This window comes from Pteropus medius, unplaced genomic scaffold (genome assembly GCF_902729225.1).
Source record: "Pteropus medius unplaced genomic scaffold, Ma_sr-lr_union100, whole genome shotgun sequence".
Taxonomy (NCBI): Eukaryota; Metazoa; Chordata; class Mammalia; order Chiroptera; family Pteropodidae; genus Pteropus; species Pteropus medius.
Window position 1 is genome coordinate 2687494 of NW_024349227.1, and position 14234 is coordinate 2701727.

The 14234-nt window shown below is 37.4% G+C and overlaps 1 protein-coding gene across 1 annotated transcript; it reads right to left on the bottom strand.

The window, feature by feature from the left end:
* Positions 1-2395: 2395 nt before the first annotated feature.
* SNRPE (small nuclear ribonucleoprotein polypeptide E) lies at positions 2396-8162 on the bottom strand. The gene is made up of 5 exons (XM_039881851.1): positions 7989-8162; positions 7477-7503; positions 5968-6030; positions 5065-5143; positions 2396-2608 (listed from the first exon to the last, which is right to left on the bottom strand). Exons 1-5 carry the CDS (start codon positions 8040-8042, stop codon positions 2553-2555), a joined length of 279 nt encoding a protein of 92 aa, XP_039737785.1. The 5' UTR covers positions 8043-8162; the 3' UTR covers positions 2396-2552.
* Between the last annotated feature and the right edge of the window lie 6072 nt (positions 8163-14234).

Genomic DNA, 14234 nt, shown 5'->3' on the forward strand with positions numbered 1-14234 from the left:
TAACTAGCATGTGGATTCCACCAAAATTAATTTATTTTAAAGTAAAAATACCAAAACGAGAAACATGAAATTATACTTTGGGGAATTTAGAAGGATAAGCATCTAACTTTCAATAGTGGCTATCTATGGAGAATACAATACTGATGGGTAAAGGAAGGACTTTTGTTTTCTAGTGTGTATCTTTCTGAGCTGTTTTGATCATAGACATGTACTAAGCCAATATTTTTAAATTCAATTTTTAAAAAGTCCATTAGATATAACTTTATAATTAAAATTAAACTCTAAGTACTAATAGACTTCTTATGCCACCTTAATAAGTTTTACCTAGCATCTCATCTCCCAAAAAGCACACCATGAGTAGCTGGTTATTATTAGTTCTAAAAGGAATAATTAAGGAAAAGCTCCTGTGTCACTCAGTTAACATTAGATGCTGCCTATTAGGCTTACCCTAGGAACTGCCCATGACACTTCCTGGGCAGTAATGCCTTACCCAAATTAGATATATACTCTCTAACCCTGAAACTGACATATGTGATATAGTTGGTACCTACAAACACAAAATCCTAGGGTTTTCAAATTATTATCTTTTCTTCCTACCTACTATTAACAGAACACCAAGCCTGCAGCAGCACTTTTTCAGAGCCTGATGTTTTCCTCCCCTACACTTTTCAAGAATGTGTAAGAGAGTTAGTGGTGGTTAGCAACACCCTCAGAAACCAGTAGTCATTCCAGAAAAAATAACTGCTCATATACCAAGGGCTGCCAATGGGAGCAACTTCCCAGCAGTATGTTTTAATAACTTTTAATGAAGCAGAGTGTAATGCCTCCTATAATACAAATTCTGGTTGGATGAAAAAAATCTACAGATTGTGGAAAAATACAACTTAAAAGGCAAACACCACAGGCTCTTCTGGTAGAGCACAAAAGCAAGTAGAGATTTCTAAATACAGAGCTCAATTGTAAGAGTTTAACTGTACCTTATTTCTCACTATCATCATTTGCTCTGTCAAAAATAGAACCTTCCATGTCTTGATCCGTTCAGAATAAGCCACAGCAGGCAGTTTTGCTTACATAGGGCAGCTAGGTCAGAAAGGCCACACAGGCAAATGGAAGTAGCAGCCAGCAGGTTTTCTCAGGAATTATACTGCTCTAGCTTTTAGACTTCTTCCCAGCTATTTTGGTGCCAAGAAAGCTGCAGTCTTTGCTCTGTTCTGAAAAAGCTTTTCACCAGAAAGGCTGAAGCAGTCTCAGGGCTGCAACTCCCTCTGCTGCCCACTGTTTTCTTTGCATGCTATAGCAGGTTCAACGAATTTCAAACTCAAGTGTTGAGAGCTAAAGCAGCCTTTTATTTCAAAATACTAACAAAAAAGCACAAGCTCAAATTGGAGTGGAACAGCTAGAATGCCAAGTTCTAAGTTGGACTGACTTCTACACCACCTACAAATCTCTTTCTCACAAATGGTTTTTAACTCAGTTTAAAGAAAAGTCTTTTATCTTTCTCACAGGCATTTGGAAAAGCAGGAAATGGACTTCTTGGTCCTTCCTCTCCCACACTTAATACTGCCCAGTACCATAATTTAAGGTAGGCCTTTCTTATTTTTCAAGATCCAATTTAAACAGCACTTAGCATATGATATTGAAGTTATTTGTATGACATTCTGTTTCACTGTATTTATTCAACTTTGTGCCTCTCTTAACAGCAGATGTTCAGTAACTAACAGAATTCTTACTAGAAGGACCCTGAGATATTGGGGGAGGAGAGATCTGTCCACAAAACTCAATTAGGAAATAAACAATTATTGGGGGAGAATGAAAATTCTTAGAGATAATAAAAGACAGGTGTTTCTCCAACTAACATACTATTATTCTCCCTAACTTACCAGTGCTACTTGTAGTCTTTTTTTCAGTTTACCAATCTCATAGTCTCCCTCTTGTTAACTCTTAACAGAGCTCATTTTTAATGTACATTAGGGCATTCCATTCTTTGCTATACCTAAATACTTCTCACATTCTGATTTTGGTGATAAAAGAATTCACAAAGACCTCAAGCAGTGACTCTGAAAATGCTAAGCAAATACTGAAACTATGTCTCCAACCTACTGTGGTTAGAAACTCTATAGTGTTCCAGCATCCAGAATTAGAATTGATGATGAAGACATATATTACTGTAATAGCTTTCATTTTTGTCAACACTACCATTCTCCACCACCCAATATCAGAAGCTTACCTGTCAGGCAGAATTCCTGTTCTTTGTCTTAAAGAATCTACAGATCAGGCTCTGTGAAAAGCAAATGCCCAGGGGCCAACCACCACCCCTCAGAAAACTTTAACATACCAATAACTAATGGTGGCACTGTGTAAAAGGCCTCTACCACTGGAAAGAAGGAAACAATGTAAAATTTTTAATAAAAACAATTCCACGGCATTTATTGTTATCTGCTAATAACATAAGGGAAATCAAAGCAATACGAATAAATGTTCATGAACAAAGTACACCTACAAAACACAGACTCTATTGCCTTCTCAACAATTTCTCACTTCATCAGTCATTTCTAGTTGGAGACACTTTGGAGCAGAGTAATATTATCTCCTTTTAGCATGATCCGACCTGCAACACAAAATTTTTTTAAAAAGCTATTAATAGCCATTCAGACAACCTTTAAGCCTCAAAATTTTCAATCATTCTTGAGCAATTTTGAAAATATTTTCTCTTGTATATGAACATTTTCAAATATTAATATATTTAAAGGCTGTGCATATTAGAGCATTTGCACTCTTTCAACAAGAAACTAATGAAGGTTGAGAAGGTTTGTGAAAAAGTACAATTTTTGTAGACTAAGTCAACTAAATAGGTCTACTCCATTTTCCTGATGCTCTGAGTTTGTAGAAGTTGAGAAATGAGTTGTACATCAAGTTTAGGAAATGCAGCACATTAAAACTCCATTCTTAGAATTTAGTATGTTAAAGATTCATCCTTCAATACACAGACCTATTTATGTTTTACCCAACATTTCCTAAACTTATTCGAGCAGAGAATGCTTTTTGCCTGAAGATATCTTCTTTTGCCTATAGATATCTTCTTAGAAGATATCTATAAATATCTTCAGGAACATTGGTGTTCAGCAAACAGTTTGAGAAATGATAATCAATCCCAATAGTGATTAGTTATTTTTACTTTCCCAAGCTTCTACAACAGGCAATATTAATCTTTTCTACAGTATCTATAAGACACTACTATGGGAATTCAAAATTTTGCAAATAATTTGTAAATAATATGTCAATAAGACTCATTTGGCCTTCCTGGCAAGACATGTTTAAATTTAAACAACCCAGGCTTTCATAAAAATAGCCTAAGCAGGAAAATACACAGCAAAACATAATTCTCAGAATGTACTTTCTACACCATCTCGTATAGGCTCAAGAGAATCCTTAGGGTCTGGAAAAAAAGACACCTGAAGCCCACCACTGATAAAAGTAATATTAGTGAGCTGTGAACTGAGCCATAAAGCTATTAGAGACAAAATGACTATATAAATGTAAGTTAATGGGATTTTAACAAAAATGATTCAATTTGTCTTGATGAAGCCATAAATCCTAAAAGACTCTGTTAACTGGGTTAAGAAATTGTGTTTGTTGATCAAATATTCCTGAGTTTCTACTACATGGAAGGCACTGAGTTAGGCACTAAGCACACTGGGGAGCAAAAAAGATGGGACACATGTACTTATGGAACATCTGGTCCAGTGGGAGAGAAATTAATAAAATAATCCCATTAATGAATGTTTTACTACAAACTCAGAGAGCACAGCACACCCTGCTCCCCACACCCCACCCTAACCCCTGATTTTAGCAAAATCAAACCAAACCATGGGAAGAGGTGATATTTTATCTGAGTCTGAAAGATACACAGAACAGGATATACAAAGATTTATGGTGGGGACAATGTGCAGATTCAAAGAACTGAAGAAAGACAAATGTGGATGAAGTTCAGAAAATGAAGCAGAGTGATACAAAATGAGCAGATGGAGACAAGGCCAAATCATGAAGAACCTTGCAGAATACATTAAAGATTTTCTTATCCTATGAGCAACAGAAAGCCATTGAAGGCTGTCAAGCAAAGGGACAAGGTCAGACTGGTGTTTTTAAAAGAGGACTGCAGTCTGCAGAGTAAATTGGAGGGGGATGAGGTACTTGTAAAGAAATCAATTAGTAAACCAAAAGAAATTGGTGCCATTCAGTAAGGGAAAACTAAAATAGCTCTAAAAGTGTGAGGGGTGGGAACTGAGTTTGATTTCAGATATGCTAACTTTGAGGAGCAGTGGGACACTCAAGGAGAGATGTTAAATAGGCTCAAAGAAGTCTAAAGCTAGACATAAATTTGGGAGTCAATACAGTCATGTACCACTTAAAAGGAATACGTTCTGAGATCTGCATCGTCAGGCGATTTCATAGTTGTGCAAACATAGAGTGAGTGCACTTATACAAACCTAGAAGGTAGAGCCCACTACACACCTAAGCTATATGGCATACCATCATGGTATACATGGTCCATTGTTAATTGAAATGTCGTTATGAGGCACATGACTGTATATAGATGGTAACTGAAGGTGTGGTCTTGAATGCCTAAGAAAATAACATTGAGTGATAGGAGGGCCTACAACCAAGCCTTGAGCAGTTCAAACACTTGATGTTTGGGTCCCAAAGATTTTATGAAAATCTGAAACAGAATAACTAGATATGAAAAATGAAAACCTGAGTATAGTATTTGAGCCAAGGGAACAGTTTTTTAAGGGAGTGGCCAACAGTGCCAAATACTGTTGAGAGTTTAGTAAAATGAGGACTAATACTGACCATTACATTTAATACCATTAGTCTTTGGTGACCTTGGTGGGAACTGAGTGAAGAGACAAAACCAAAAATGGAGTAAGGTAAGGAATAAGTGACAGAGGATAATTTCAAAAGTATACCTCCCAAAAAAGTTAACTTCTCAAGTGCGAACTAAACACGAAGTGAGTAAAACTTCCTAAATTTCTAAAATTCTGTTAAGACCATCTATATTCTTACCCAACTGTTTTCTTGACTTTGTTTTAGAATGAATCTCTTCTGCATCATCTAATACGAGGTTCATATACTCATCAAAACCCTAGAAAAACAAGTCATTCACTGTCATCTTCAAGTAAGATCACATTCTAAATATACCTATCTATAGAAATGCCAATTAACTTCAGAAATTCACCCCTCCACTGATCTTTCTGCTGAAAACACCATCGCCCACTCAAAGCCTCTTTTTAAATAATGAAGAAAGCCAGAATGCATTCCAAATTACTTCTGGAATCTTTTGGACTTAAGATTTCATTAGCTATGCCAAAGAGCCACTCTCCCTATCCTTTATAACCTGCCCAATATAGAGTGTGTTCACATATGAATTAACTTTTTCTGCCACCGTTTTTCCCATGTTCCTCACAAAACATTACCTCTATTAACCACCATTTGTTTTCCTCCAGTAACCAGGGAAGGTGTGATTACTAAGGAAATCTATGATGTCCAAAGGCATACCAAAGTATCCTAACATACTTTCAGTCTTATTTCATCTTCCTTGAAAACATTATTTAGGGTATCTGCCCATCCTGGAAGTCTTAACTAACCCCTCCCAGCTCTTATCAGGTATCACCTGACCCAAAACTAATAATCCATTAATCCTCACCCCCTCCCTAATTTTATTTTTTTTGTCCCCTCCTTCAAATACTAATATTGTTGTTTAAATAGTTTTTAAAAATTAATTTTCCTTCCATTTTATGAATTACCCAATTCCTATCAAATAGAACAATGAGACAAGGGACAATGGGCCCTAAAAATCTTTCCTTGGGTTGGGTCTTTAAACTTTTGTACGCTGCTCTGGCTGGCCACTTTTTGTGAGATCTTTTTCTAAAACAAACTGCTCTGAGATCAAATATCCTGGGTACTCACAATGATACAGCCTTCTATCCGCATATTCACTTGTTCATAAAGCCACACCTGAATCCGAGATCTCTGAAATAATCATAAAAAGAAATGTTAAAAAAATAGGTATACAAAAGCCACTTTGATCAAACAATAGAGAAATAAGGCTCCTAAAAAAAACTAAAAAAAAAAAAAGATCCATGAGTTTTAATCATTTGACTCATACCTCGGAATTGGTAACCAAGAGTAGTACTTGTCAAGAAACATTCTCACTTAATAAATGCTATATTGGGACTAAGTTAATCTTCTTGTGATCTTGGGCCTCAATCATATTTCTTGTTGCTTCTAGTTTCCATACATTTAAAGTGAAAACTGGTAACAGCATAGTACAAAGCAATAATTTCTAAAGACCAGTTGATTCTTTCTTTATCTGCTATAGCAAAATCCAGCTCCAAATGAGCTTTCTCTAGTTTCTCAGTTTTCCAGGGAGGGAACCTCAATTCTGGTGATTAGAGATTAGTGACTTGAAATTAATCTGCTTTTCAACTGTGCTGTCACATACTAAAATTTCTCAGAGCAACGTGAACTACATTTTCTTTGAGATAATTTAATCACTCTGTCCTGCCAACTCAGAACTTCAGTTGCTTAAAAAATCCCCCCAAAGGAAAGCAGGCTGACACTAACTCTTCTGAATCTATCTATCCCTCCTCTCTTCCTTTTTGTGTCTTTTTGATATTTAAGTTCTCTCCCAGGTACTAAACCCACCACCTTATTTCATGATTTAAAGTTACTGGATTTTTCTTCCAATGTTACATTGCATGGGAAGAAAAGAGAACAGCTCCAGTGTTCTGGTCATGATCACTACAAAACAAAAGTACCAATACCTAAACAATTTTTGAAATTAGTAATTTTAGTCTTGCAAAGTAATGACACAATTCTTGACATGTTTGCAGTCGGCATGACTATACACCATTTTATTAGTGCTTTCCCTGAACTCCTTTCCCTCAAAAATCCTTCTAATATAAGAAAGGGGCATGAGAATTACAAAAATTGACTAAACATTAAACCAGGTTGTATTCGGAGCCCTGCTACAATGCTGTTAGACACGGGACCCTGTCTGACCGGCATTCGGCCGGACTGCGGGGAACCTATAGGAAGATTCCTGCTGAGATTACTAACTACCTCCCGAGGACTCACACAGCAGACCCACACCCAGGAAACAGATTTGAACTGAATTCTTTGAACACTTGGGGTCTCTCATTCTATGTCTCTGTGGAGCTATTCCTTCTCTAATAAACTTTCATTTTATCTCTAACTGATTCGCCTGAATTCTTTCCTGCGCCCAGTCAAGGGCCCGCTCCTGTAAGACTAGAGTCCGCACTGGGGGGACAGTCCACCAGGCCTGCATCACTTCCCAAATCCACAATTTCATCTATTTTTAACTCTAGAAACAATGATCAGACAGGATAACAAAACAGCCAAATAAATTCATCTTTTACTCAAAAATTACTAAAAAACAACGAACAACTTACGTACATTCTGCAAGTATCTGAAGATGAGGTTCTGCACCAATGGTTAAGGAAAAAAATACACGCATAAACTCTGCTCCTTGAAACTGGTCGATCCTATCCGCATCGCATCTTTGTTTTCGGAACGCAAGGTCTGGTGCCTACGCTACGTAAAGGGCCCAACTAGGCACCCATTAGGGGTTCCTTAAATACTCTTGAGGCATCTCCTCTCTGATTCTCTTGGAGTTTTCTTAGCACCGCCATCCTCCTCCCGCTGAGATCGATACCCCCTGCTTGTATTCAGTACCTAATGAAGGTTGTCCCCCTCCGCTCCTTCCCGCATTTCCTCGGCAGGGGTCTGCCCAAGCCCGCCTGCCCCCATTCCCACTTCCTCAATGTCCCGCGCTTTCTCCCGGTCTTTGGCGCCCCGGGGGCTCACGGGACGTACGTCCACACTCCGCTCCCTTGGGCCTACTGTTTGTTCCTTAGCTCCCCTTTTCTAGCCCCAACCTGGCGGTCCTGACATCTTGCGTAGGATACGATGGGCTGCACCATCACCTTCTGCACTTTTTGGCCCTGGCCACGGTACGCCATTGTGGAAGCTGACAAAGGCCACACTGTACTGCACGCTACCTCAGATAGCTACTTCCGTAACAAAACAGGAACCGGAAGTGCACTGTGCCCGCGAGGAGGCCCGGGAGGCTCCTGGGAAATGCTTCTCTAGCCACAGATGTAAAATTTTTCTCTGTGCTCTATAGCCTCCGGGGGAGGCCAAGTTGCGGCGGCTGCACTTTGGAATGAGCGTCAGTCCTACAGCGCCACCTGGAGGGAGGCGTCGAGAAGCCGGTGCTTTTGCGTCTCCATTTCCTCAGCAGGCTTTAAAGAGCCAAGTCATCCCATTGCATCCCTCTGTATGTGAAATGGATTGTGTTAGTGCTTTTTCTAAGGCCTATTTCCCTGGAATTTAGACTTGATGGCACGTTTTGGTGAGGAGTGTAGAGCAGTAAGAAGCCTAGATTCAGGACTCCCACACCTAGCACTGTCAGCCACAGATTGTCAGAATGCAAAAACCAGCTGCTGTGGTTTACTCCATTATCAACCGACCCAACGTTATTGTGAAATGGGTACGGAGCATGGCTGTTAAGCGTGAAAGCCCTGAAATCTGATTGCTGGGCTCAAATCCAGCTCGCTTGTAGTGTATGACCAAGGATAAGTTCCTAAGACTTGTCACGTCTCTGCTTAGTTGTTACCAAAATGGACATAAAAACATTCCTTCCTCATGGGGCTGACGTTTCAGTGAAGTAGTGTACACAGTAAGATCTCAGTTTTCTAATACAGCTGGAAGGGGAGGCGGTGGAACTTGTTAGGTTATGTAATGGGCTTGTGGCTTGGCAGAAATTTCATTTAATAGGAATACCCACTTTATATATGAGGAAGCTGAAGCTCAGAGTTGTGGCAAGTGACAGAAACATAACTTGCTTAACTGAGGTCTTCTGTTTAAGGAGGATATTACTAGAGCGAGCCTCATAAAGGGTTTGAGATTGAAGGGTATGAAAGTGATTTTTGAATTATAGAGAGCTAAAAAATCCATGGGAAGATTACTTCTTTTAAGAAATTTCCCTGCCTCAAATCCAGTAGAGAGTTGTGCTGTACACAGAGGAAACTAGTTATATTTGCTGAATTCAAAGACAGCATGGATAGAACACACTGTATACCTACCCCATCTCAGATGCAGACATGCTTAGCTACCTGATTTTGCATTTTCCTGTTTTAGAAGTCATGATTCCTAAACTTTTGAGGATTGACCCTACAACCAATCAATCATTTGACTGATTATACGACTCATCAGAAGTGATTTGATTTTTTAAAAATGATTTTGCTTTTTAAAATTTAAATATTCAAATGAGATTTAATCTAAAATTTATCCTCGTGTGTCCTAGAACTGATACAGCTTTATAATTTCTAGATGACTGCCTGGCTTTCCATCATCATTTCAAAAAAATAACCCATCGTTTCTCATTCAACTTAAAAAGCTACATTTATAAATATACCAAGTGTATTTGTCTATCTATATAGTGTATATTTTGTTCTATTGATCTTTGTATCTATCTATGGACCAGTATTACTCTTACAAGTATTGTAGCTTTATAATGTTTTGTTATTTGGTAGGACTAGAAGTAAGTAGAATTTTCCTAGTTATTATTGGTTATTTTTCTTACGCACTTTAGAATCAGCTTATCTAAATTTAAAAATCTCATATTTTTACTGTGATTACCTTAAACTCTAAGAACAACAGAATTTTTAAAAATCTAAGTACATGATGTCTTTTCATTTGTTCAAATTTTCCTTTTTGTCTTTGAGATGTTTTTGTTTTCTTTAGTTTCTTTTTTCTAATTTATCTAGTTTAATTATAGACATTTCATCTCTTTTGTTCTTAAAAATTATCTTTTTCTCAACTGTATGTTCTAGCTCGTTTTTAGAAGAAAAAGTGATTAATTCAATTACATAACAATTTTAAAGTTTTGCATGTCTAAAAAGCCCCATAATAAGCAAAGTCAAACGATATAAGAAAAATATATTTGCACTATATCAAACAAATGACTAATTCTGCTATTATATAAAGAACTCAAAAAAAAAAAAATGCTGTTCTGGTTCTCTATTGCTATGTAAGAAATATTCCAAAACTTAGTTTACAACAACAATTGTTTTGTTATAATTGATTATTTTGTGAGTCAAGAATTTGGGCAGGTCTCAGCCGGGTGATTTTTTTTCTGCTCCAGATGTAGCTAAGGCCTTGGTGTGTGTATTTAGAAGGCTTCAGGTGAGTCCCTGTCCACGTCTGTGCCTCACCACAGGGTCCCTCTGGCAGAGTGGTATGCCTTCTCATTGTGGGGGCCCAGGACACTAAGAAACCAAGGCAGAAGTTACCCTTAAAGTCCAGGCCTAGAATAGTATAGTGTTCATACCTCAACCCATATTCAAGGGCCGGAAAAATAGAGCCCACCTCTTGATAGGAGGTACGTTAAAGAATTTGCAGCCACTTTTAATCTGACACAAAGACCCTAAATAAAACTTGGCAGTGGATGTGAAAAATGATTATAGCAAAAGAAATACAAATGGTCTTCAATCATGAGAAAAGTTGCCCAAGTTCACTATTATATGACAATGCAAACTACACTGAGAAAGCTTTTCTCCCCATTTGATTGGCAAAGATCAAAAAGTATTGTCAGTTATTAAACTCCACTTGTAGGTATTTAATTCTACAGATAAACTTACATGTGCAATATAATGTAAACATTGCAGCATTGATAAAAATAGCAACATTGATAAAAATAGTAAGTCCATCAACAGGGACTTGCTCAATTATTGCATATTCATAGTGTAATACTGTGCAAATATAACCAAGATTGAAGAAGCTCGTTTATGTTCTGATATGAAATGACATTCAATATACAGTAAGACAAAAAACAATGATATATTTGAGATTTACTTAGCAATAATCCAGTATGAGTCAGCAGGGCTGGATCTCAAATGGGACAAGCCTAAGGAGCAAAATTTAAAGAGTCACACTCATGTGTGAGTACAACCCTAAGAATGAGCACCTCCTTAAATTGTGCACAGGCACCTTGCTTACCTCACCGTAGTCTAAGCTCTTGGGGCCAGAATAAGAGGTAAATGATATGGGTATAGATGAAACAGGATTTGTTATGAATTTGTAATTCATAATTTAAAACTATTCATAGTAAACATAATAAAAAATGTAAGGTGCAGAATGTGTGTTTTATACATGATTTTATATAGGAGTATAATTTGCTTATATAGCAAGTCCTCAGATAACATCATTTTGTTCATCATTTTGTTATAATGTTGATGCCACAGGATCGTAAAATTGGTTTTGTTATACATTGTTTTGCTTGAAGTTGCAGAACCTTGTTGACAACATTAAGTAAAGACTGAATATGCTTGAAATATCTCCGGAAGAATACCTGAGAACCTGTAACGTGGTTTTCGGCTAGCTGGGGTAGTAGTAGAAGGGAGGATTTTTACTGATATACTTTTATACACATTTTGAACCTTGAAACTTCTGAATATATCACTAATTCAATGAATTCATTAAATAGTAGAAAGTACTATGAAACATTTATTTCCTTTTTTATTGCAATTAACCATAATGTTTTTATAAAATTTGAGATTTTCATATTACTCCCAAGGTATCTGCAAAATAAGCTTGAGAATTGCTGGTCCAGAGACCTACCCCAAGAAGAGGCAGCTCCAGGCATCCCAAATATTGAACATCCATCCTCTCAGCTTGCAGTTTCTTCCATCTCAACCAGTAGCCTCATAACTTGCTGAATGGCTGTGATTAATTAGAAGCATGCCGAAGAGTGGCTTAAGAAAGACAAGGGCAGTCTAGCAAAGATCAACAGCCACAGAAATGGGTCAAGAACTTTTTCATTCATTTAGCAAATATTTATTGAATGCTTTCTGTTATGGGTGAAGTGTGCCCCCCCCCCAAAAAAATAAAAAACCAAAACTCATATGGCAAAGCCCTTAAACCCAGTACCTCTGAATGTTATTGCATTTGAAGATAGGCTCTTAAAGAGGTAATTAAGGTTAAATGAGATGACGTGGGTGGGCCCTAATTCACGGTGACTGGTGTCTATAAAAAAGATTAAAACACATACGTACATGCAGACGAAAGGCCATGTGAGAATGTAGTAAGGTGGCCATCTGCAAACCAGAGACACCTCAGAAATCAAACTTGCCAACACTTTGATCTTGGACTTCTAGCCTTCCGAACTGTGAAAAAATGTCTGTTATTTAAGCCATCCAGGCTGTGGTATTTTGTTATGGCAGCCCTATAAAACTAATGCACCTTCTATGTGCCAAATCTGTACTAGGTACTGATAATATATAGGTTAGTAAGAATATGTGCCTCAACAAGTTTATATTCGGCTGAGGAAGTACACAGGTAATGATTTTAAAACAATGGGGGTAAACAGAGTATGTGCCTAGTGGACAGGCACCAAACCCCAGTCTGGGAGACAGGGAAAGCAGGGGTTTGGGAGAGGTAGCCTGGCGGTCACAGAACATGTAGGAGTTAGCCAAAAGAGACTTTTAGGCAGAAGACAGGCAGCATTAACACAGGCAAAGGGCTAGAGACATTAGTGTATGAGAATAGTCAGTTTTGCTGGAGTATAGAGCATGGTGAGTGGCGGGAGAGGCTGGTAGGACAGGGCCTTACAAACTTTGCTGAGAATTGAATTTAATTTTTAAGGGAAGAGGAAATTGGAGGATTTTATGAAGCAGTGACTCAGATTTGCATTTTAAAAAAATCAGTGTATATCTTAGCTAAGTATAGTTGACAACTGAGACCAAGAATGACACAAGGCAGATTCAGAGTACCAATGACATGGTCAGAGGTCACTAAAAACAAGACTTACCTGCTCAATTTGGCCTTGTTTGCAGCTCAAATCATCTCCTTTCCTAAGTTATACAAAACTCCAGCTCTAACACAGACTTCCCTGGCCAGTCTCAAACTCATTGATTTCTTATTCCCTCTATAGCATCAACCATTTAATATTTGCACCTACTTCGTTTGTTAGATTTCTCTTAAGTTTTTTTTCTCTAAGCATTTTAAGGGCAGGGGTTTGCTTTACACTCATCTATCCCTAGTGGCCAGTAGTGTTTACTAATGGTTAGAATTCATAACGTCCTAATTCGAACTTCAAGGAATAGCAGTCCAAAATATTTTGTGGCAGTCATGCCAAGGTTATTTCTTTCACATTTCCTTACAGTACTTTCTCAACTTGTCTCCTTAAGCTCCCTATACAAATAAATGACCTCATTAATCACACACAGCTATTGGATAAGGGTTCCTTCCATTTTGCTTCTCCTTCCCCTTGAAATTTTTTTCAAGTGTTCTTGATCCACCCAATTTCCTTTTTCACTTTTATTCAACAGATAGGAGTCTTTTGAGAATTTTTTCTTGTCCTCTTCAGTCTAAATCTTGGCTGTTTACCCTATTCTTAACTCTACAAGTTGTTTACTCCTGAGGACAAATCAGTCTAAAGACCAAAAACCCAGGGACAAGCAATACTGTTTTAATACGTTTTTTTGTTCATCACCATAGAATCAGACTTAGTCATATCTCAGCAGTTAAATCCAACTAAATCTAAATACTTTAATAGGCCTACTCAGTAAATCTCAATTTTTTTAAATAACAAGTAAAATTCTGGATTATTCTTTAGAGTCATTGCTATTATTGTCTGTCCATTTTATTCTGTAAAGAAAAAGGTCAAGTATTTTCTTTGTGCTCATGCTCTTGACATTTTGCAAATTCAAATAAATTGAAGCAGAGTTTGAGTAAATTGCTCATGTAGTCAGACGTGTGGGTTTTGGAAACTTGCATGTATTTGAGCAGCTTTGAAAGATTTAAGAAAAAAAGAGCTCTTGAAGGTTCAACAAATCAAACTCAACTGCACATAGGACTATACCTGTACTTTTTCTTTGTTAAATCTGAACACACTGACTTTAACACTACAGTGAATATAAAAAGCAGTGATCTTTGATGCAGTGTAAGATTTAGTGTCAAAATGGTTATGTGAAATGAGTACATATTCTAAGTACTCAGTAAACGTTAGCTAGTTTAAGTGTTACCTATTAAACAGCAACTGGAGACCAGTTGTTGCCAAACTGACAAATTCAAAGCAAATATTTTAGAGAACTGCAGAAATATTCTAGCAAGCTAAAGCCACAATTTTAGAAAAAGATCATAAAACTTAG